The sequence below is a fragment of the Sphaerodactylus townsendi genome, linkage group LG07, assembly GCF_021028975.2.
Source record: "Sphaerodactylus townsendi isolate TG3544 linkage group LG07, MPM_Stown_v2.3, whole genome shotgun sequence".
Classification (NCBI taxonomy): Eukaryota; Metazoa; Chordata; class Lepidosauria; order Squamata; family Sphaerodactylidae; genus Sphaerodactylus; species Sphaerodactylus townsendi.
In genome coordinates, this window is record NC_059431.1 from 98,855,046 (window position 1) to 98,879,719 (window position 24,674).

At 43.1% G+C, this 24,674-nt stretch overlaps 2 protein-coding genes across 4 annotated transcripts in view; one reads left to right on the forward strand and one right to left on the reverse strand.

The window, feature by feature from the left end:
* The window catches only part of WRN (WRN RecQ like helicase), a 74,060-nt gene extending 64,090 nt beyond the window's left edge, over nt 1–9,970 (reverse strand). The window contains exons 1-4 of one of the 2 annotated variants that reach the window (XM_048503171.1): nt 9,853–9,970; nt 6,103–6,214; nt 3,716–3,831; nt 1,473–1,618 (exon numbers count right to left, since the gene is read on the reverse strand). In XM_048503171.1, coding sequence (XP_048359128.1) covers nt 1,473–1,618; nt 3,716–3,831; nt 6,103–6,177 — 337 coding nt within the window. In that variant the 5' untranslated portion in view covers nt 6,178–6,214; nt 9,853–9,970. Of the gene's footprint in view, nt 1–1,472; nt 1,619–3,715; nt 3,832–6,102; nt 6,215–9,777 lie in introns of both variants that reach the window. The other variant, XM_048503172.1, reaches the window with a different exon arrangement.
* Nucleotides 9,971–10,156: 186 nt separating this feature from the next.
* Nucleotides 10,157–13,754, forward strand: PURG (purine rich element binding protein G). Of its 2 annotated transcripts, none has more exons than XM_048503173.1 (2): nt 10,157–10,480; nt 11,735–13,754. In XM_048503173.1, the coding sequence occupies exon 2, from the start codon at nt 11,748–11,750 to the stop codon at nt 12,759–12,761; it is 1,014 nt and encodes a 337-aa protein (XP_048359130.1). In that variant the 5' UTR covers nt 10,157–10,480; nt 11,735–11,747; the 3' UTR covers nt 12,762–13,754. The 2 variants fall into 2 exon arrangements, with proteins under 2 accessions (XP_048359130.1, XP_048359131.1); XM_048503174.1 differs by having other exon boundaries at nt 11,862–13,754.
* Nucleotides 13,755–24,674: the final 10,920 nt, after the last annotated feature.

Genomic DNA, 24,674 nt, shown 5'->3' on the forward strand with positions numbered 1-24,674 from the left:
GGGAGGGAGGCCCCCTCCCCTTTCCTCCCTTGCATGCCACCCCTCCCCAGTCCAGGCAACCACTCTCATGCTCTCCATTTGGCTTGACGAGCCTGTTGCAGGCTGGTCAGTCCAGGCACCCACCCCAATCTGCTCCCAATCTGTGCTGGCAAGCGACCCTGCTCCCATGCCAATCTGGGCCAGCGAGCCTGCTGCTAGTTCATCAGCTGTGTCAGCCACCCCCACCCCAGGGTCTACCATCTCCCCCCAGTGATTCTGGGCTGGTGAGCCTGCCAGGGGCTTACCAGCTGAGGTAGCTGCCCCCCAGGCCCCAGCCTGACCAAATCACATTTATGTCCTATTTGGCCCTCAAAACAAATTAGTTCAACACCCCTGCTCCAGACAGTGATCAAGTATTTCTCCCACATCCTGGATTCAACTGGAATGGAGGAAGGAAGTGCAGTGTCATCACATACCAGTGTACACTTTGGATAACATCACCCAGCAGATCCAAAATAGATGGAGGAATGCAGAACTCTCCAGAAACCTGAAGATCACTGGCAATGGGGCTGTGATCTTCCTGCACCAGCTTGTGGAGCCTCTCTCTGAAAAGTCCAGTGGTGGAACAAAACTGTGCCTTCCCTAACCTTGGACCAATCTCTGCTATGCCGTCCAGTGGGATAGCTAGGCTAATGGTAACCAGAATTGCTAAGAGGTCCAGTAGAACCAACAAGGATGTGCTGTGTTCTATACACAGCCCAACTACACTTGCGGCAGGGTCACCTGGTTCAATTTGTTTGTGAGTGGCTACACATTTGATAGTTTTTCGTGAGGGAGACCCTTTATACGCATAGGACAGGGAGCGGGTTCTCAATCTGCTTAGTTGAACAGCTTGTAAAACTCTTTTTTTCTTGATGCAGACTCTTTCTTTGTACCTGTGAAGCCCAGAGGGGAAAATGTGGTTGCCCCAGTGTAGGGGTGAGCCCGCGAACCCCGCAGAACCGTAGAAAGAGCGCCTGGGATGCCGGTGCCGGCTACGGCCTTCTGGGCGCACACGCTCCCCCAACCCCAGCTCCATGAGTCACGGGTCATGAACTGCCTGGCTCGCAGCCACCAGGTGTCCCATACAAAGGGACAAAAGGGGCTCTTGCCCTCAGGTGAGGATTAGACCCAGACGCGGATGCTTCCTCCCGCACGTAGCTGCCCGATGAGATCATGCATCACATGATGATCTCCCGTTCTCCTGCTCTCCCGCCTACCCGACCCCTTTACACGCCCCCATTGAAACCCTAATAAAAGGTGTGAGGGGCGAGCACACGGCAGAGTTGCCAGGATCACGGGATCCTGCGCTTCCTGCTGCTGGCGCTCTCCACCAGATGAAATCTCCGCGTCTCGTCTCTTCCTTGGGGCCTCGTGGGTCAAGACTACACCCAGAACTTATGGTTTGCTGGTGATACTATTTTATTCAGAGATTAAGTTAAAATAGTACTTACTTGACATGGTTGAGATGTGAAACAGGAAGCATTTTTTCTCAGATTCGCACAGTTGGATTAAAGAAACTTTCCCCTCCTTCCCTTTGGTATAGGACGGGGTCCATTCGATGTCAAATCCCAGGACAGCTCCATCAGGCAAGGTTGTACTGGAAGATTTCAAAACACCTCTATTGACTATTTCAAAGCTCTAGTGCAAATTTAACGCTGGCTTCCAGCAAACGGTTGCTGACAGATCATGAAGCAATCTCAAGAATATGCATTTTCTTCCCTCTTCCTTCTCTGCCTCCCTGATCGCCCTTTCCTGTTTGCCTTAACCGCTTCTGCAACAACCCTTACTATAGTTTATGTCAGCCTGGGTTTCTCTCTCAGTGAGAATTTAAATAAGCAGGTATTATAAAACGAAATCATTTCAGCAAGGAAGAGGAGGAATTTGCAAACCATGGTTTGCATCAGCACCAAACGATATTAACACGGGCACAGATTACACATGAAGATGCTACTCAGTGGAACAGACCACTGGGTCATCAGGGCAGAGGCCACAGGACAGAGGCAGAGCATCTGTTTGCATGCAGAAGGTCCCAAGTTCAACTCCTGGAGTCTCCAGTTAAAACTATAAAGTAGTAGGTGATATGAAAGACGACCTTCAAAGAACCTGGAGGCCCACTGCCTGTCAGAGAAGACCTGCAACCTGCGGCTCTCCAGATGTTCATGGACTACAATTCCCATCAGCCCTTACCAGCATGGCCAATTGGCCATTTGTAGTCCATGAACATCTGGAGAGCCACAGGTTGCAGATCTCTGGAGTAGACAAAACTGACTTTGATGGGACCAATGGTCTGACCTCATGTTTGCAATGTTAGCATTGTCTATTCAGATTGGCAGCAACTTTCAAGGGTCTCCGAGAAAGTTCCTGCACAACACCCACTATTTCATCCTTCCGACAGGAGATGCCAGGAACCGAACCTGGGACCTTCTGCATGCAAAGCAGAGGCTCTTCCGTGTTGCTGTCACACACTTTCCCCTGAGGAATGATTAAGAATTTGTGGGTTTTGAAGACAGTAAAAATCCTTCCAAATGAAAAATAGGAAATAATTCTTCCAACAGTAGTTCTAGTGCATTTTCTAGAAATCTCTGAGGCCATAATGAAAACACAAAAATGCTGCCACGTGTTGAAGCGGCAAACTGCTCTCCATTTGTGTTATAGCATGTACGCTGAAAAGCAACTTGCCTCTTCAGTAGTGCGAATGGCTGTAGGCACACTCCTACTAGCTTTGGGCAACCTTTCTTCTGTACATCCACAGCCGAAGAGAGCTGTGGCTACATGGGGTAAATGCTGAGCTGAGTTTTACAAGGGAAGTATTGCAAGCACCCTCTCACATCTGTGGCAAGGACATTTGGACATAAAATGTGACTCAAGCAAGGAACAAGTCAATCAAAACAGCAGCTCTCAGTAAACCCAATAAAACTCAACTTAAGAGCTAACAATCTTTTAAATTCTGACATGGCTCTTAAAATAATAACTGAGAAATGACCAAAAAAATTCAAAAGATAGAGAAAAACAACTCAAGCTTACTAAAGCTTTATCAAGACTACAAGCTCAGTGGAGACTTGCTTCCAAGTGATCAGGCATAAGATCGGCTTGCAGAAACTTATATGATACTTTCCTAACAATTCTTCCAAAGGAGAAGCTCAAGAGAAAATGAAAAGAGAAACTTTCCATGGTTACGAAATCATTTAAAGGTCACAAGAAAAGAGCCTTAATGGGCAGGTAAAAGGCTGGGCCAAAACCAACCCTCTATCTGACATCATAACTGCTATCATACTGCAGCTGCTAAGGGTGCCATAGAGGCTGCTGTTGTATATAGGAGTGATAGGACCCAAAACCAGATCCACCCACCCCCGATCAGGTTATTAGTTATTGACAGTGAAGTCCTAAACAGATAGCCTTCCAAGTCCACAGACTTAGAAAGGTACAAGCATGCTTAGGATAGCACTGTAAATCTTTTATAATTATTTTGAACTGAGTGCTTGGGACTGCGATGAGCAATATTTGCTTTTGCTGGTCACCATGAGTATGCCAGTGGAAAGGGCTAGAACATAAACAATATCCACTCATAAACAAATTGATCAATGCCTCCTCACTGCTCATAACAAGTAAAGCACATGAGAATTATGACTAAGTGTGCATCCTGGCAAGAGAAATACTTTGTTTTAAAATTCTGAAATAAGTATAAGCTTCTTACATAATATCTTCACAAAGTAAAGAGCAATCACTGGCATGACAGCTGTAGACAATGGAACCATGGAATTCTAGGAAAGGAAGGTTGTCCTCCAGGATGCTCCGATGGACTGGATTCCTCTGTTTCATAAAAACAGAAAAGACAGCCAGTTGGATTGCATATTTAAGAAAAATTAGGTAAGGTATTGCTTGTTTTGGCATGTCACAAATAGTGGATTTGCCCTCTTACATATGTCCCAGAAGCAGTTATTGTTGCCCAAAATAGGCAGACTCCACTTAAGTTGAGGAATTAGCTCAAGACAGGAGTCAGAAAGAGTAACTGGGATGGATAATCTATTTCTACCAGGATCATCCTAAGAGAAAATTCTTAAATGAGCAGGTGGTTGTAGAACTGAAACGGTTCTATTAAAGAATAAAAATAACAAAATCCAGAAGTATATTTCAAGCAGTGAGCACACACATGCAAAGCATACAAGAGTTGATTAAGAGATAAGGGAGGAGATTGGATAGGCTTTAGGGGAGGGTGATAGTAAAAAGCCTTGAAGGGACTTCCATGAGAAAAGCAATGACATGGAAAACGGCCAATGTTACCGGAAGCAAAGGAGAAAGGCTCGTGCGTAATTGGGGTGGGAGAATGGATCCGAGGCACACACATATACTATGATGGCCCAAGGGTCAATATTTATACTTCAGAGTAGGTCCTGAGGTGGTATTAGGTAAGCTCACAAGAAAGCCAGAAAACAAAGAATTTATTGCTTTCCTGGGTTCCAACAAAATGACTGGTTGTCAGGTATCAAAATAATGCCTAGGCTATTCCCTTGAATACTGATTGATTGGAGGGATGGGAGCATATCGGATGAGTAACGGTCTGCTTGGCGCACTGAGTAAATCACCTTAGGATGACACAATGAAGTCTGGATAGTCCAGGGGTCTGCAACCTGGCTAGTCCAGGGGTCTGGGAGTCCGTGACACCTATACCGTCCCCCTCTCCGGGAGGGGTTTTTTACTGATAGTTTTAACGCTGGACGCCATATGGTTCATACAGAGCGCTGTAATTTTATATATTTTAATGATGTTAATGATTTTAAATGTTATTGTTATTGCTATATTGTTTGTAATACTTACTGTCCACCGCCCAGAGCCCTTAGGGGATGGGGCAGTTTATAAATGCAATAATAAATAAAAATAAATAAAACCTGTGGCCCTCCAGATGTTCATGGACTACAATTACCATCAGCCCCTGCCAGCCTGGCCAATTGATGGGATTTGTAGTCCGTGAACATCTGGATAGCCACAGGTTGCAGACCCCTGGGCTAGTCCCACTGTTAAGTCAGGTACACCTTAGGGCCAGGGGAAAAGTTCAGCTGCCAACTCCAACCAACCCAGGCTGGACAGACTGGACACACAACACGAATTCCAAAACTCTCTGAGGGGCATCCATTCTGAAGTAGCAGCGCCTGCTTTAATGCCAGTCTTTAACCCTCACGCCTCCACGGTGCCCTTTAACAGGAAAAGGGGCTCAACTGCTCACATTATATAGAGATAGATTAAAAGCTTTGTGACCAAGTATTTGCTGGGCCTGTTGTGCTGAACACTAGAGTACGATTTAAGCTGACCCACATTTTCCATTTATTCAAGTGTGCCACACTTTTGACAGCAAGTCTTCATTCATTTCTAGATTAGTAAAAAGAGGGCAGCCGGCTAATGACTCCAATAGATGTTGATGTACACCGAATAATCGGGAACACTCATTTGAAGGGCTGCATATGTATCAACAAATTTATTTTGCAGCAAATTCTTCAAAAAGCCTGAGAAGTCCACTGCATATTAGCTTTTGTCTCTTGTATATTTTCATTTTGTAAAGTGTTTCACACTCTATCACACTAACCTACTAATAGGTTGCAGCAAAAATAAACAGAAGTCTTGCAAACCATTAAAAACAAACAAATGCTTATTCTGTCATAATCTTTCATGTGGAATAAAAAGTGGGTTAGTCTTCAAGGTGTCACAAGAACCACCTGCTCAGGAAATGAATTTATGCAGTGGATCAGTGTACAAGATGCCAACAGCATGCACAAATAAGATTGTTCCTGTTCTAACAGAGATGAAACACACAGCATTTGCGAAATCATATTTTGAAGAGTCAGTAGACACAATTAGAAGCAACCCTGAGAACAAAATCCAGACCCTACAATCTTAAAGCTAACACAATAAACAGTATTACAATATCTGCAGTAAAAAACTGACAAAGGCAGATTTCGGCAGCTGACAAAACTCTGGGATCCTGGTTGGGAGGTTTTTGCAGAAACTGCACACAAATACCATAATCTTTCACCTTGCGCTACTTTCCCTATTACTACTATAAATTTGTGCTGACCAAATGTACATTACCTTTTTATCATCCGCCACATCCACTTCACTCTCGTTGGTCATCCATAAAGGAAGCTTATTTGGAGGAGAATCCATATTCCCATCAGTTTCTTCATCTGCATTTGTATTTTAGCTGAAAGTACAAATACAAGCTATGACCACTGAGCAAAAGTCACAAAAATTTGCAGCTTGGCAGCAAGGGCAGTCCTTCATCAAAACACCCAATAAAATCAGTCTAGCTGACATCTCTTTTCTAATAAACAGAAAACCAAAGTTGGGACTCCCTGCTGAGGGGGACAGAAGCAGTGATTTGCAGGCTTGAGAAAATGACTTGAGAGATGTGCTGTCTCCCTGGGGCAAAATCTGCGATGTTACAGAGAGGATGACAAGACTTGTCAAGGCCACTGACGGTTATCTCTTTCTTTTGATCCACATAGGAACACATGACACTGCAAAATGTAGCTTTTGGGACATCTCAAGGGATTCTGACACACTGATGCACAAGTTGTCATTTAATCTCTACTTCCATTTGAAGGACATGGCCCAGGGAGGGAAAGCAGAATAGAGGAGGTAAACAACTAACTTCAGAGGTGGTACTACCAGGAACGTTTAGGCTTCTTGGACCATGGTCTGTGGTTTCATGAAGATGGACAACTGGCAAGGGACAAGTTGCACCTCATATCTGTAGGTAGGAACTAGGAGGCTCACAACCCTGATCCAAAGGGCTTTAAACTGAGTTATGTGGGGGAGGGAGACAGTATTCAAGCGCGCAGGAGTACATCAAGTGCTAGAGATAATAGTCCAAAGGTTATAGAGAGAACTGAGCAAATAGTTCTAAGAATCCAACAGTGGGAGAGAAAACCTTAAATAAGCAGCCAGGGAGAATGAACCATGGTCTTAGATATTTAACAAAGCTTGGCTACCAGTACTTAAAAACACCAGAATCAACGGTCAAGGGCATGCTAAGTTCATGGACAACGGACTCCACTCAGTCATAGGATTTGCATTCACCAATACTGCTGCTGCAGGGAATGCAAATGCATCTACAAATGTAAAAGGATTGACAACCCCACCAGCAATACAATGCACTCAACCACACCTTTGCATACATAGCAAATTGGTTCCCCACCCTGAGACATGGACAATATATACCTCACTAAACACTCCCTTCTCACTAGACACAGTGTGTAACAGACTTCCCTCTGTGATACACCTCTGAAGATGCCAGCCACAGATGCAGGCGAAACGATAGGAACAAGATCTACCAGACCATGGCCACACAGCCTGGAAAACCCACAACTAATTATATTGTTGAACTTACTGTCTGGATTGCATTATCTAAATGGCACTTCCATTAGAGATGGGGTCAAGGAAATGTCACTGTTCAGCAAAATCCCAGACTTGTAACTCACAGAAAATGTGCAAACAAATAAGGATCAGTTCTCTGTTGAAAATGATTGAGACTGTTCAGAGTCCAGATCAAGAACTGAAAAATTTATTAGCATGTGTTTTGCACATGCTAATAAATTTTTCAGTTCTTGATCTGGATTCTGAACTTTTGGCCCCTTTAAATCCAATTCCTAAAACACAATTAACACTGCTTGATTCTAACAGCTGTGAAGAGTCCTCTGTGAGTGCTGGCAAGCCTTCAGCTAGTGAACTACTGACTCAACAGCCAGATCAATTCCTTGAGACAGTCCTCCTACAAACTCACGCTTGTTCCATGATCTTCTATCTCAATAGGCTGCACTAATTGCCAAGACGTTTGCACAGTTACCAAGCAATATTGTTACTTTGTCTAGTAAACTAGATGATTTTTCTAAAAGTTATCATCAATGACTGACAAGTCATGATACAATGAAAGCTACACATGTTCCAAAAAATGCTGTCTGCAGCAATTCTCAACATATTTCAGCTCTTCAGAGAACGCAAGTGGCCATTTTCATTAGAAACACCAAGTTAAAATTACAATAGATGGACTAATTATAATACAATTAGGAATTCTTTTAGCAGATTAAACTGCAGTATATAGGATACTAACCTTGATGCTTATATATGGCTCCCTCCAGGAAAGAACTATAGTAGAGTCTTGCTCTCATTTAAATCACCTAGGTCTCCAAAACAACTAGTGATGTTGAAAGATAGCTTATATGCTTGGTATAATATAATCATAACCAGGGCTTTTAAGCATGATAAGGTTAAAGCTCTTATTGATCTCCTAGACCAGGGGTAGGGAACCTACGGCTCTCCAGATGTTCAGGAACTACAATTCCCATCAGCCCCTACCAGCATGGCCAATTGGCCATGCTGACAGAGGCTGATGGGAATTGTAGTTCCTGAACATCTGGAGAGCCGCAGGTTCCCTACCCCGTCCTAGACAAAAATAAAAATAATGAACCTCCTGAAGTATCTACTACAGGTGGCAGGACCTTTTAATTGACCCTAGTACTAAGAACCAACTTGTAAATATCATCAAAGACTGGATATATCTCCACAGGCAGGTTTTAGGAAAAACCATAATACAATAGATGAGTGTGCAATTTTACATGATCTAATTCATAAATACACTTCCTTTAAAAAGGGAAATTTATTTGTAGCCTTTGACTATAGACAGAGATATACTTTGGTCTAAATTGGAAAAATCAAATATGGATAAGACAATGATTATAATCTTGAAAGAACAATACTCAAATATAATTATCAGAATAAGAATAGGAAATAAGAACTTGTTAAAATAAGAACGTTAACAGACAAAACCCCCTTAGAAAAATGAGTTAAGCAGGGTTGCCTATTGGCTCCATTTCTGTTCAACTTCTATATCAAAGACTGTATATCAGGCCTAAAACCTACAGAATTTTTCCTCCATCGCTTGAAAGGAGAAAGATCTCCCTCCTACTTTATGCCTATGATATGGCTGCCATGTCTTTCACCAAAATAGGGATTAAAAGAATGCTAAACCAATTGGTTAAACCAATATTGTAAATGAATTCAAATCTCCAGGGCCTGATGAACTACATCCCAGGGTATTAAAAGAACTGGCAGAAGTAATCTCAGAAGCGCTTGCAACAATCTTTGAGAACTCCTGGAGAACAAGAGAAGTCCCAAAGGACTGGAGGAGGGCTAATGTTGTCCCCATCTTTAAAAAAGGGTGGGGGAAGAGGGCCTGAACAATTACTGCCCAGTCAGCCTGACATCAATACCAGCAAAGATTCTGGAACAGATCATTAAACAGTCAGTAAGCACTTAGAAGGGAATCCTGTGATCACATTCAATCCCTTAGAAAATTATAACAATATTCTATCTTATTAGCTGCTGGCTTTACTTCCTAAATTTACTTAATACTTATCAAATAATACTTAAAACTTATACATTCAAATTAACTGCTAATAATTTAAATCCCTCCTGCTCAATAAATACCAGAGACTGAAACTGGGGTCTCCTGCATGCCTATCAGATGCTCTATGACCTGACATCATCCTACACCGATACTTTAACCACCAACAACGTAATGCTTTCCTAGTAGTCAGACAGCCCAGTGCAAAACCAATGCAAGTGAGAGCCTAGCAATTCAGGCACGACTCTGCATGGGACAACTCAGAAAGAAGTCAGACATGGGGGATGTTCACTTTTCAAAGTACGTTTAAAATCATGGCTCTGAAACTCATCCCAAACCCTTTAATCCCCCTACAGTTTTACCATGGCTGTGTGGCGAAGCAAACGCTTGAGCATAGCCGGAGGCAGCTGCCAGGTACTATGCAAAGGGAAACTCACTTTATCCAACTTGGCGCAGGACTCTCCTCTTTCTTCCTACGCAACTGCCTTTCCCCTTTGAGAAATCTTCCCGCCAGTCGCGCGCCTGCAACCTACATCCCCGACGCACTATATTGACGTCCCTTCTGTTGCCACCGCCCCTTCAGACCTCCCTTTCCCCTTTTTTTTCCTCTTGCCGCTGTCAGCTCTGGAAGGTGAAATGAGGTGAGGCGCATGCGCAAAGGAGTTTCCGCGCCCGCCAACCGAGGACGCCGCAGGGCACTCTGGGGGTTGTAGTTCCTCTTTTCTGAGGGGAGGTGGGAGGGGTGGAAAAACGAAAGAAAGGTCTTTGGCGGATTCGTGACAGAAAACGGACCTCGTTTTACCCCTGGCCCGGCGCCGTTTTTTTCTCTCTCGCTCTTGTGAGCGGCGTGGTTTCCCTGGTGGGACCACACGAAAGGAGGGAAGGAGAAGTAGGCGGCGGTAGGACCTGCCCGGCGAATGGTGGTCCTGCCGGCACCCTCCGGGTGGCAGCGCGGGGAAGGCGAGCGCCGCGGGGGCCAGGAAGGGCAGCGGGGCTGGCTGGCTGGCTGGCTGTCAGGCGGGCGAGCGAGCGAGCAAGTTTTCGAGGGGCAACTGACGGGATGGAGTAAGTGATCCTTCCCCGGCCCTGTTTCTCCCGCTCCCCCGCCCCCCCTCCCCACGGCCTGGCATGCGTGTCATGGCGGGGGAGGGCGGCTGTGGGTGAGGTTCATGGGGTGGGGTGGGGGGCAGAGATGGTGTGCATGGCGCTGAATAGATGGGGAGGGTCTCTAGAAGGGCCACCTAGGTGTGGCTTTAACGGGTGGGAAAGGGGAAGAGGGGCGCTGTAATCATGGGAGGGGTGCTTCGACCCTGCCCAGAGGGGTATAGTGTACCCCCGCCCCCCCGGTCACAGGCTTTTGGTGGCGGGAAGGCCCCATGCCCTGTGAGGGTGAGGTTGTGTTTTGTGGAAGGCGATTACGCAGATGCCACCTTGCCCGCCGGGTTTGCCACCCTGTGGTTTTTAAATGGCATCCTGGCGTGAGGAAATTTAGCAAAACCTGAGAGCTCCCCCCCCCCCCCAATGTGGCGTGATGAGATGTGTTGGCAAAAGCTGGCAGGAAGAGAGGGCAGAAGGAAGCTTCACCTGCTACGTTTACAACGCCTGTCAGACTGCTGAGCAAGGCCATTAAAAAAAAGTGGCAATCGCATAAGCCTGCTATGTCTTTTACTGTCCCCACTCCCGTATCCTTAATGGCATCCTGGCAGTTAAACTAACAGTATGATCCTCTACAGTTATTCTGGTCTATACCCATCGAAATCAACGAGCTTAGACTGGAGTGCCTCGGCATAGGATTGCACTGGCTCTGTGAAGATGTGGGAGCAAGGCCATTTTTCAGAAGAGTGCAGTTGCATAAGGTTGCCTGTTTTTACCAGGCTGCTCTTGTATCTTGAACAGGCATCCTGACACAGTGAAACTTAATAGGGGGCTGTGGTGATGGGAAGGGCTTCACCCGTTAACATAAGCATATCAAAATGCTGTCCAAGAATAGAAAAGAAAAAGACCTCTGTTACTTCCTCCCCTCCTTAAAGTGACTGTTTTCTGATGGTGAACAAAAGCCTGACACTCAAACTTAGCAAGTGAAGCTTTTCTACATCTCTATGCCAGAAAATACTTCAAATCCCCTCCTACCTGTTATCATGTGCCTACCGGCCTGAAACAGCTATGATTTCCACAGTCCAGCAAGGTAGTATGTTGGAATAAAGAGCAAGACTGTTATTTCTAGGGAAGCTAATTATGTATGAGAGGCCAGGAAAGCAGAATAGTGTCAATGGTTATCTATGGTGTTATGCATCTTTGTTATATATTTGTTGTTTTCAGTTGATTGGTAAAGATGGAGAGAGGCAGAGGAGGAGGAGGAGGAAGGAGTGTGGGGGGCTCTGGCCTACACAGGAGCATTTACTCCCAGTCCCAGCAGCAGTATCATTATCCTGCCTCCTCTTCTCAGGCGGGCTGCATGGAGATCCAGGAACTGGCCTCCAAAAGAGTGGACATCCAAAAAAAGAGGTTTTATCTGGATGTGAAGCAGAGTTCCCGGGGCCGCTTCTTGAAGATAGCAGAAGTCTGGATAGGAAGAGGCAGGCAGGACAATATCAGAAAAAGCAAGCTGACATTGTCATTGTCCGTAGCTGCTGAGTTAAAGGATTGCCTGGGAGACTTCATAGAACACTATGCCCATTTGGGTCTGAAGGGCAGCCAAAGTCACCGGAATGATCACACAAATGGCAAAGAGCAAGATTCAAGAAGGCGGCAACATCATCACCCACCATCCCCTCCAGTATCAGTTGGTTCTGAAGAGCATCTTCACAGTGTCTTAAAAACTGAGTATATTGAAAGAGACAATAGGAAGTATTACCTAGACCTCAAGGAGAATCAGCGTGGGCGTTTCTTAAGGATTAGACAGACTTTGATTAGGGGACCTGGCATGATAGGATATTTTGGTCACAGTTTGGGACAGGAACAGACTATTGTTCTTCCAGCACAGGGGATGATTGAGTTCAGGGATGCTTTGGTCCAGCTCATTGAAGAATATGGTGAAGGAGACATAGAAGAAAGGAGAAGTGGAGGTGATGAGCCTCCTGAACTTCCAGAGGGGACTTCTTTCAGAGTAGACAACAAGAGGTTCTACTTTGATGTGGGGTCTAACAGGTATGGTATTTTTTTGAAGGTAAGTGAAGTGAGACCTCCATACCGTAACACCATCACTGTCCCATACAAAGCATGGACAAGATTTGGGGAAAACTTTATCAAGTATGAAGAAGAGATGAGGAGAATTTACAACGGCCATAAAGAAAAAAGAATGGATGTCAGAGGGGACAGTGGTGAAGAACAAGAGAGTCTTGATTAAAATGCATCTCAACAGGCCAAGCAGCAAAATAGAAAATTGCCTGGAGGTACTGATATATAGTGGTTTGAAGAAGCTGCCTTTCTTTTTGTAAGTTCTTCCCCGTTGTTAGTAAATAACTCCAATATATAATATGTCAAGGGTCTGGTTATTATGTTAAATTATACCCAGCAACATCTCTCCGATTCTTGCAGACATACATAGTTAACCACCCAAGTTTAAATGATTCTGATTCGTAACCTCTACAAGACTATGAAATTATGTATAATAGCACTAAATCTGTTGTTATGACCTCTTAAAGAATCTGTATAAGGTTTGCATTGCACTGTAAAGTGATAAAAGTAAGCCAGATGGATTTAATATCTTCTAATATTAACCATAGATAGAGCATTTATGACCAAAACTGATATTTAAATTATAAATACTTGTTTTGGAAAAGGCACCTTAAATAAGTGTCTGCTGGTTACCTTATGGTAAAAATCTTGAGAGGAGGAGTCAAACCTCTGTATTGTATTGGCCAGTAATTAATTTCATTTCCATATTTGATTTAAAAGGTTGTTTCGGCTCAACAATGATCATGAATCATTCTTTTTTTATGGACAGCTTACATCTGTTGAGAATAGTTTATTTAAATAGTGTTACAAATTTTTCAAAAGATATTTTTATATTTGTGGTATAAAGGGATTCCAGCAAGCTGCTGTGTTGTTGGAATTTGGTGGGCAAGTTATGGTTGGGACTGACGTTCTAAATAGGGAAGCTAAATGTACTTGTGATATGAGAAAGTATAAGGAACCTTTTTTTAATGTGTATGCTTTGAAAAAATGCCTTGAGAGATTTTGGTGCATCGCTTGATGGTATCAAATGGTTTGCTGATGTAGTTGAAGCATTTAATAACAGCCATTCACACTTCCCTGTGTTAAATTTGCCATTTAAGTATTTCATTATTCCAAATTATATTCCAAAACCTTTTCATTCCATAAAAAAAATTTGTCTGAGGTCCCGGACACATTGAAGCATGTGCTTTAGACTTTAATGCTGTGTAATTATTTCTTGCCTTTTAAACATTCTATTTTACACAAACAGAAACATAACCTTCTATAGTTTTGCATCAGAGAGACTCTCTGCATGTGTGTTAACATGCTTACATTGAAATGCTCATTATTTCTCATATTCAGATACTTGGATATCCAAGCTCAGTTGTGACATTAGCTTTAATTTATTCTACTTATATATTCCATTTGAATACCACATTACATGTATGCTGTGCTACTTTCCCTATGTTACCCAAAGCTGTATGTGAAAAGGGAGAGCCTCCAGCATTTAATTGGGCCCCAAAAGTAATCAAAATAGTTTTGTTTACAAACAAAAGTAAAAATGAGTTTGCACCAAAATCACCAAAGGAACATTAGAAAGGTGTGTTGTAGTTGTGACAAAGAGAAGTATGGACTTTAATTTCACTGTTTTAGGTGATTTCCCCCAGTTTAAACAAGTTGGACCTGCCAAATGTTTGGTCTAGTTTAGAAAAGAGCAGCTAATTAATGTATCTGATTTAAAAGTAAAGATGTTTTATTCGGTTGTGTTTGATCACCCACTGGGCCATAAGTCACTGAAAGAACACAGAAATTGTGGCTCATGTTCTAAGTGATGTTCTATGGGTGTAGGAAATGAGAAAGTGTTCTGTTGATGGCAGAGCTATAGTGAATTTGCATAAACCTAAATTACCATATTGCTGATTTGCTGCTGCACATTCCACTATCTATACTAATGGCAATATTTTCAAGAGATTCCAGAATATGGGATCTATGAATGTAGGAACTCCTGATGGTCCTCTTAGTGATAAGGGGAACTTTACAACAGTTTTAATTGTAAAGTAATACTCAGATTAGTCTACATTCATGCTGCACTCCCCTGATCAACTTTTAATGGAGAAAGGTACACTAATTATTTGATTAAGCTAAGAAAATATCATTTCTCCATCCAGAGGTTTAAAACTACAAGTATTAATCTTAGTTAACACACCATCTTGTGTAAATTTTTAATCTTGTTTGGACAAATACTGAAAGCAACCAGTGCTCAAGTGATTATTACCACTTGCAGATTTCTTTGTTCCTTTTCTATCAATTGGGGTCCTATTTGCATATGTATACGGGTGCAGGTTGCCATGTTCATTAAATCAAGTAATGCACTTAAGTGAGCATGTGGGCATCTGAGACTGACTACACATGAGCCTTAAAGCTGCCCCCTCCTCTATATGGTAGACTTATTGGTTTTGGTTTATCCACAAGAAATCCGGTTTTATTTAACACCTTCAAATTCAACAGTTACCTAGGAAGATTTTTCAAAGCCAAGAGCTTAAAATGGTGATTTGGGAAAGAGTTTCTCTTTACATCTTGCAGTCATCCCCATCTCTGGACAGTTGCAATAGCATGTTGCATGTTTGCAGAAGGGTCTGTTATAATGTAAAGAAATATTCTTTGCTTCCCAAAAATGCCATATCCCTCGAACTTGAGAAAACACAAGCTTATTTGCACTAATTTTAAAAGAACATGGCCAAAAACAATTCTAGGAGGACAGAATGGCTGAAATCCATCTGTGCCTCTTGAATGATTTGTTCTCATGAGAGAATCTTACATGAAAGTCCTGACCTCTCTTTTAAAACTGTATGGTCCAGACAGAAAGTCTGTCGGTTTTGTGATTTCATAATAATGCACTTTATATTTTATAAACAATAGAAGCACATTTATGCTACTTGTCTGGTACAGTGTGTTTCAGTATAACATATAGTCTATATCAGTATAAAAATGGCCTACTGCATGCATGTCTGTCAGTGATCTGTCCTGATGACAAGATCATGTTACATCAGCACGATGGAGAAGAACAGGCACAATGCTGACATTAATGTCTAAATGCCTGCTTGTTTGTTTCAGAAGTGTTGAATGTTCCCCTATTGACTCTGTCTGGATTTGAGGGTAATCAACATATTTGAAATTCAAACCACAAATCTGTTTATTTTACAAATATATTATTCCTACAGTAGTGTAGATCTAGGTTAAAATAAACTGTCTCATGTACAGTCTGGATGAACAATTCCCTTCCTTCCCTAAAAAGTTATTTTAGGGCACTGGATTTTATGTGGTTTATACAGGGTTGGTAGTAGGCCATTTGTGCTGATTCTCTCAATTAACTAATGTTACCTGAAGAGGAGATCCCTAAGTTCAAATCTAGAAAGGTATTAAAATAGCATATTGATGTAAGAGAGTTCCATAGTACATTTAAAATGACTAGGAAGTACCATATGTAGCACATTGCACCAGTTCTGGTTAAACCAACAACTTGGTGAAATGCACGAAAGTTTTAGGTGAAAATGTTGGAGAAATTCCATCTTTGTTCTTATGCCCAGAACAATGGGAAAACAAATATATTTCATACGTTAAAACCTGAAAGATTTAAGAAGTAGAGCAGTATAGGATACTATTTCATTTTTGTTACAGCATACATGCTATATTTAAGGGGGAAAGCCTTATGTTTTAACAGTCTGTTGTTCTAAGGGCCAGTTCACATTGACTTTTCTCTTGCATGCAAGTGGTCCAGTTCGTTCCTCATCTAAGCACCTACCCATACGCACCAGTATCTACCAGCAAAGTGAACAGTTGCTTTGTTTTCCCAACCCACCACAATCAAGAGAACTGTGACCTGTATCCACGGACCTCCTTTTTTACACAGTACATTTCTTCAGATGACTTTGCGCTCTCAGACAATTTGGGACCACTTGCATGGATGGAAAAATACAATGTGAATCAATCCTAAAATGTTACTATATCTGATTATATATAGAGTTTAATTAATGTTTGCAGCCGCTGTATCTTTAATGTATTCATATTATTGTATCTTAATCAGTTCTCGGATAAATATATTTTAACTGAATTCCCCACCCAATTTTAAAATTGGCTTTTGCTAAGCAGAAATATCTAGTAAATATTTAGTTCACCAAGCTATTTAATCTATTAGTTATCCCACGTTTTCAAAATAATCAATTTTAAATGTTTTTATTAGATGTTGGTATGGAACACAGAGAGGCAGGCCTCTCACTGGAGTTGGGGGAAAGTAGCAGGGGAAAGTAAAATGGCTTCTTAATGTGAGGAAAGGATTGTGAAATACAGTATGAAGACATAACATTGAATACATAGCATTTCATGTAATATTTGAATCACAAACCGTAAATGCTACTGATATTTATGTGAAACAAACTTAACCTCAAAAATAGGCATCAACTAATTTAAAACTGACTGTTCTATAAATTGTCCAAAATGTCCACTTGTCTTTTCATTGGGGTTCTAAGAGGTTTTTGATGTTATATGCATGTCAGTGAAATTATCTGCATTTTTCCCTTAATGGTTTATTAAAATGGCTTAAATACTCTGTAGGGATAAGAGCCAGCATGGTTCAGTGGACTGATGTTTATTTACTGACAACCCTGTTAATGGAAACTATAGTAATTTTGTGCAGTCAGCAATATGTTTGTTTTACTGTTTAGTCCCACTGTAGATTATCTACAGTTTGAGTAAATGAATTAAGCTTGTTTATACTCCCATCATGTTGATACAGATATGTATGTGCACTATATGTGGGCATTTTAATTATTTTACATTTTATTTTATGTTGCATTGTTTGAAATGAAACTCAGTTTTTCCATGTCATGGCTTTCAAAATCACTTTTGTTTCCTAAATACATTCTGTATTTGTAAACTGAAATAAGGTACTGGTCTTGCAGTCCTGAGAACTCTTTCCTGTGAGTAAGCCTCATGGAATATAACAAGACTTGCTTTTAAGTAGGTTTGTTTAGGATTGCTCTCTGAGTTAAATTAGACTTAAATGGTATAGTTCCTGATCAACTCCAGTCTTTGCAGTAACACTCTAATCCTAGACAGTTCTGCTGATATATCCCTGTGATGGCAGTGTAACATCACAGTTTGTCATATTATCTTAGTGGAATAGTAGTCGGTATGGCCTCATTTTATCATTTCTTTGTCAAAATCATTCATGAATAGTAAAGTACGGTAACGTTATAAAACAGCCTTCCTACATCACTGTCAGTGGACTCAGAAATGTGGTCAAAGTGCATTTAAAATTGGTTCTCAGATTTTTACACATCAGACATTTGTGCATTTAGAGCCAGTCTTTCAGTTTTAAGTACACACTAGGAGTTTAAGAAGGGCTAAAAAGTGCTTAGGGTGGCACACAGGAATTCAGACTGTCTTAGAATCAATCCTTATAATTAGTTAAGCAGGGAAAAAACTAAAAAGCAATCCTTTTTAGTAAGTTTGGGATTCACACTGTTAGATTGTATTACATTGTCCAACCATTATGTGCTTCAGTGGCTATCTTTGACATATCAGCATAGATAATCTTGACCAGACTTCTACAAGTAACCGTTACCCAAATCTGTACATACTCCATCTAATTATCAATCCAGTGAATTTTTTTCCTTACAGGTCTATAAAATTTGCATTCCTGAACCAATTTCTGAAATAATTTTATTATTGTGATTAGGACTTTTCATATGAGTATGTTTTTGTAGACTGAAACAAATTTCAGTTCGGTAACAATTTGGTATGTAAGCTTTAACTCTTTCTGAATGTTAGAAGGGTTTTTTTCTTCCTTTCTGAGACAGATGTATGTAATATTTTCCAAATTTTATATTTTTACTTTTTAAAAACAGAGATGCTTCTCTCCTGAAACTATTCTCCCATTTCGAATGTAGCATAAAACATAACCCTAAAATGATATCAGGTCTGCCACCCTCCAGTGGGGCATGAAGATCTTCTGGAATTATAGCTGATCTTCAACCAAGGGGATCTCCCCTGGATAAAATGGCTGCTTTGGATGGCAGACTCTTGTCATTATGCCAAGCCAAAGTCCCTCCCCAAACCAGCCCCAACCCAGGATCCACCCTCAAATTACCAGGAATTTCCCAGTCCAGAGCTAGCAACCCTGTGATAGATACCTATCAAAATTTTATGGAAATTACAAATGTCCACTCTCCAAATAATGTGTAGCAGATTGATAGCGTGCTGTAGTCTCGTGCCTCTTGATTTTCCCCCCTCCCTTCTCATGCACACATTTCTCCTCTGCCATCTGTGCTTTTTCTTTCATGGTGTGGTACTCCATTTGCACTGCTGCTAATCATGATGTAGGTTTAAGCATACATCAGCGCTAGTCATGGTTAATTCTGGCCAGATTTCTTTGTAACCATGGTTGGTTAACTGCAAACCTAGATTTCAAGTAATGCTACATCATGGTTAAACCAAGCCATGAAAAGGGGGATTTGTGTGCAAGAGAAGAGGGGCAGAGAGTTCCTGAGCCTGTGTTACCATATTATTCTGTTTGGAGATACTAGGGATGTTTTTTAATTGTATTTGGCTTTTTGTTGTTGTTCACTTTGCCATTCCTTCTAGCATTCTTCTTGCATATATAATATTTTAGGCTTGAATTGCTTTCACAACTATGACTGTAGTATAGACCAGTGGTGGCAAACCTGTGGCACTCCAGATGAATATCTGGAGTGCCACTGGTATAGACCATGACTATGAAGCAAACCATGCAGTTCTCCTTTTGAGTACAAAAAGACAGGCTTTCACCAATTTTCCATCCCTCTTTCTCGTTGCTTCAGAAATTACAAGTACGGTAGTTCAGTTTCTGATGGCATGTGAGTGCCTGCTTCGGCCATTGACCCCTATGCACACTGTACAGCGCCTAGGGCCTTAGCCTGAGATAAATATATCTGGTGTGTGGAATGTATATTATAATTGACTAAGAATTTCTGTGGCAGCAATGAAGCCTCTGGCACTGGTTTGCTGAGCAATGCTGATATTGCAGAGGCTGAGTTAGCAATGATAAAACAGACTGAGCATTAGAAGGGACTCTTCAGGAAGAGGGAGCTTAGAGCTGGAATTGCTGAAAAACAGCAGCAGCAGATTAGAAACTGGAGACTGAGAAACAGGAAGGAAGAGGAAGGCTGAGAATGGAGGGAGGGAAGGCCAGGTTTTTAGAAGGGCCATTTAAAAAAACATCAGAAGAAGATGGAAGCAGCTCTGGGCCAAGTGTAAAGGAGACTGGAGAAGAGGGTTCTTCACAGAGATAAAAGAAAGAAGAGGGAGGAGCTGTGGGGGCCCAGGGAACCCAATGGGCTGAGGAAGAGAGGAATAAAAGAGAGAATGAGGTACCAGAATGAAGGGAAAAGGAAAAGGCTTCAGGCCTTTAATTTAGACTTAGATTACTTCCATAAGGTTATTATTGTACGCAGATATTTCAGCTCTGCTTATTTACTGTTACTCCTGCCCTATCCCCAATACTGGATAGTTTCCCAATATCTAGTTTAATTTTTCCAATAAAAATTAAGATGTAGCATTTTCACTTAATACGTTTCCTTGAGATCTTTTAATGTTTGGATTATAGTTTGACATAATTTTGGATTATTTAATGTTTTTAAAAGTTGATTGTGTCAGAGAATGGAGCAATTGCATCCAATAATAATACCCTTCAAAACTAAAAGGTTTTGCAGTCCAATTCAGAAGGCTCCAGTGACTGGGATGGTGGTCTTGTTGCACCACCTTAGAGGGCTTCCAATGTGGCGCAGCTAGGCAGTGAGGATCTGAAAAACCCCGCCACCCTCAAAAGCCCGCATAAGTTTGAGAGTTATGCTGGGAGCATTCCTCAACTGCCCCCCGGGAATGCCCGTTAGTCCACCCCCAGCTGTGCAGGCTGTCCAACTTTAGGCTGGTACAACTCTACAGGTGCCAGGCTCTTCTGGGACAAGTGCTACTTAGATCGGTGGGATGGGCAAATGCACCAGCGTGGCTCCATTCCGGCTCCAAGAATCGATGTAGTCCCCCACCCTTGGATTGGGCTACCTGAAGGTTTTTGCACTACCCATGTTTCCCCAAAAATAAGACAGGTTCTTATATTAATTTTTGCTCCAAAAGATCTGTTAGGGCTTATTTTCAGGGGATGTCTTATTTTTTTCCATGATTTTGCGCCTCCCACATGACCAGATCAGCTGCACCAAGGAATCTGTAACTAGGGCTTATTTTTGGAGTAGGACTTATATTTCAAGCATCCTCCAAAAATCCTGAAAAATCATGCTAGCACTTATTTTCAGGAAAACAGGGTATATTAAGAAACCTGGTCTAGCAAATCCATCTTTAAGTGAATCTAACCATATTGATGAGGTGACATGGAGGAAATCAAATTGGATGATTGACAGGAGCAAGATATAATGAGGCACCTGTCTCTGGGGGGGGGGTGCTTCTTAAACACACACATGTCTACCAATTGCCTGTGCCCTGAGGGAAATTTTTCCCTCCAAAATCATTTCCTGACAGAACAGTTCTAACTGAGCAACTTTTTATTGTCAGAACAAAAAAAAATGTGAAGAGGATTTTTAAGAAGTCATGTTTCTCTTTCAGTTTTTCCACATATATTTTTTCCTAAGAAGCCATCTAAATAGTCTCTTCCAGGACACTTGTCTGTTAGGCAGGGCAGTATCTTTGAAAGTAAACTACAATAACTTGTTGTCTTTCTGTCACAAACAAAATAAATGGCACCAGAGACTTGTAAAGTTGAAACCAGAAATTGAAAGATTTTATTTACAGAAACAAGTTTAAAAGAGCTAAACTAGCAAAGGATTAAGGACACACACACATACATATATATATATACACACACACAAAGGAAGCTGGTTTTAGAGAGACTACAATGTACAAAATTTTCTTTAGTAATTTTCACGGTTGATATATGTTACCGACAGGACACTATTTTTGTGCCTTCCTGATAATACTGACACTGGCAAAATAAATCTGTTTTTTCAGTATAGTTGTTACGGAGTTCTGTTTGGCTTTTTAAAGAAATCTTTTTACCCTCTGATAAGTACTACACACACAGTTCTTTGGACACTAACACAAGTTCTCCCTTAGAGTGTCTCTCTCACACAGTGCTTATCATAGAAGGATGGCTGCTCTCCTTGAGGAAGTTCTAATCCTCTGTATATAATTCCTCTTCTCTCAGAAGCTTCACTGCTTCATATCTGAATGGAATTCTCTTCAGAGGAAAAAAAATGTGATTAATCAATGTGATTGCGTTATGTTTAACTTCAGGAACTCTGGTACAGATTCCTTTACTGAGCTCTGCCCTTCCTGGCATTTAATTCAGAGATGCACAACCCACTCTGAACAGGCCCTCTGCTTCCAGAGAACACTTTCTTTTTCTAGAACTCCCTGTCCTCAAGCTTTAAAATGCTGTGCAGTTGTCACAGCCAATCCTCTGGGGTTCTAAATTAACCCTTTGGGCTCTGAACATTCCATGGACTGTACAAACTGTATAGGACTGTATGCGTTACACAAGACATCAGTTAAGTTCACTTTCTATTGACTAGGCCTGAGTTTTCACATTCTAAAATGTTTTGGTTAAAATAAGCATTTTTCTACATACAAGTGGCCCAGGCAGAGGTGTTTATGTTTTCCTTATTATCTGCCAGCGGGACAGTTAGTCTGAAACTGCAGTCAGTGTCCTCACCTCTTGTTATTATTGTATCAAAGGTTCTCCCTCCTCCCTCTGGCATCTGTGTTCTCCAGGGCAGGAGAAAGCTTAGCTTTTAGTCAGATTTTTCTCATTGGTTAACACTTGTCTTGATTAATGTTTGTCAGCTTACATGTATGCTTATTTTGCTTTCACTGGTTGTAGTAGTTTGTGTAGTCGACCCACGCGGTCAGCGTAAGAACGAGACGGGACGCGGAGATAACATCTGGTGGAGATCGCCAGCAGCGGGAGACCGGAGGTCCGTGTTCCTAGCGGAGTTCGCCTGTCATTCCTGTACTCTTTATTACAATTATCGGGGGCGTGTAGGAGGGAGGACTGGGGGGAGTTCCGGGAGAGCGGGAGGTCGGGAGATCATCATGTGATGCATGATCTCATCTGGCTACGTGCGGAGAAGAGCGTACGCGTCTGAGCCTAATCCTCACCTGGGGGCAAGACCATTGTCCCTGCGCCCGGTGATTGAGCCAGACAGTTCACGACCCGTGACTCATGGGGGGATGAGGAGTGGGGGTGCGATGCGACCGGCAAGGCCGCAGGTCCGTTGGCGTCCCAACGTTCTACTACGGCACTGCTGGGTCGGCAGTGCACTACTACATCTCCTCCTTTTTTACATTTTAGAAAACGGGGGGCCGAAACGCTAAGGGGCGATTTAAAGGGACGCTTGTCTCCTCCGCCGTTTGGTCAAGTTGGCCAAGCTGCTTGTGCAACATTAGAACTTGGTTGCGGGGGTAAGGGAAATGCGAGGGGTTTCTTACACACGTTACAGGCAATATTAGACACGCATTGAACGAAACAAGATCCGATAACAAGGCACACAATTAAACCAATGCAGAGCTGTACAATAGCACTCAACCATCCTCCCGGCAGCCAGCTCCAGAGGGCTGACCACCAATGGGGCAAAACATCATACTTCAGATTAGATACAACTTCTTGCAGCTCACGCACTTTCATGTGGATCAACTGGGAATTATCAGAAAGATTAAAACAACACATATTATGTACATTCTCACAACCTTGGTGATGTAACAACAACAAATAATCAATAGCGGCACGATTGTCTAGGGTCGCTTGACGAAGTTCCTGCTGCTCGGAGGCCAGGGCATCCAGAGCGGTGGAGGTAGAGTTGATGGACTTTGCAAGGGCACAGGCCAGCCGGCCAATAGTCTTAGCATTGTAGGAAGCGAGTCCGGGGACTCCCACTAGGGAAGTTGCGAGGGAGACGAACTCCGCTTCGGAGAGGGCGACCGCGTCGCTCCGACAGGAGGGGTCGAAAGGCAGGGCGGAGCGGCGGCGTCGGCGTCCGGGCTCCCGGGGTGGAGCCTGGGGTAGGACAATGGTGAGGCGACTGAGGCAGCAAAGAGTTCCGGCAGGGAGTCGGGCGGGAATGTAGTTAAACGTCCTCTCCCCGCAGGTCCAGAACCAGCCCCTGGGGAGCAGGATGTTTCCGAACACGGGGGGAATGTCCTCCATGTGTGTGCAGTTCCAACTGGCCGAGCCGACGAATGGGCCCGGGTCGGTTCCCCGTTCGGCTGCGCCGGTGATGCGGGCGCAGGTGTTGGACTCGTGGTTAGCGACCGTCTTGGTGACAAGGGAAAGAGCGCCAGCCGGGAGGGTTTGGACGACGGGTCCCCAGTCGGCGCTCATAGAATATCTGATGGATGAGGCATTCATGAAGGGGCTCAGCCCAGACTCCGCTAGGAAGTCTCCGGGTGCTTTGCAGACGGGGAGCAGGCAGGAGCTCAGCAGGCTCCCGACTCCTAGGTACTGGCCCAGGCAGAAAGATGAGACGTTGGCAGCGGCAGCAAACTGCTCCCAGATGTTGGTCTGGTGAAAGCTTGCCAGGGGGTGGCCGATCGCCATCGGCAGGGGCAGCAGAGCAGGCAAAGGATGGTGGTCGCTGAGTTGGTGGTGATGATCGCAAAGAGAGCGGCACAGAGGTTCTCGGGTGTCTCGGGGTGGTCTTGCTGGCGCAGCAGCGCTAGGGCCTGGCTGGTGGTCGCCTTGACGTCCCCCAGGTCATTCGGGTCTTTGGGCGTTGGCGACGGCGTTCCTGCTGGGATCGCTGGGCGGGATCCTCTAGAGAGATGCGTTCCATCTCCGGGATGGGGTTGGTTTCCTCCTGGCGCCATTCCATGGGTTGGCCTGTCATGGCGAATCGGAGTCCACGGGAACCTGTAGGGAGAGGGACTGAAACACACACCCCTTTCCCAGGTTACGGGGGGGGGCCGGGTCCCGCCAGGCTCAGTTCTAGAGCGGATGGCGGGAGATTGGGATCGAGTTAGTGTTTAGATTTAATATGGGAAGGAAGAAGGCTTGTTTTGCAGC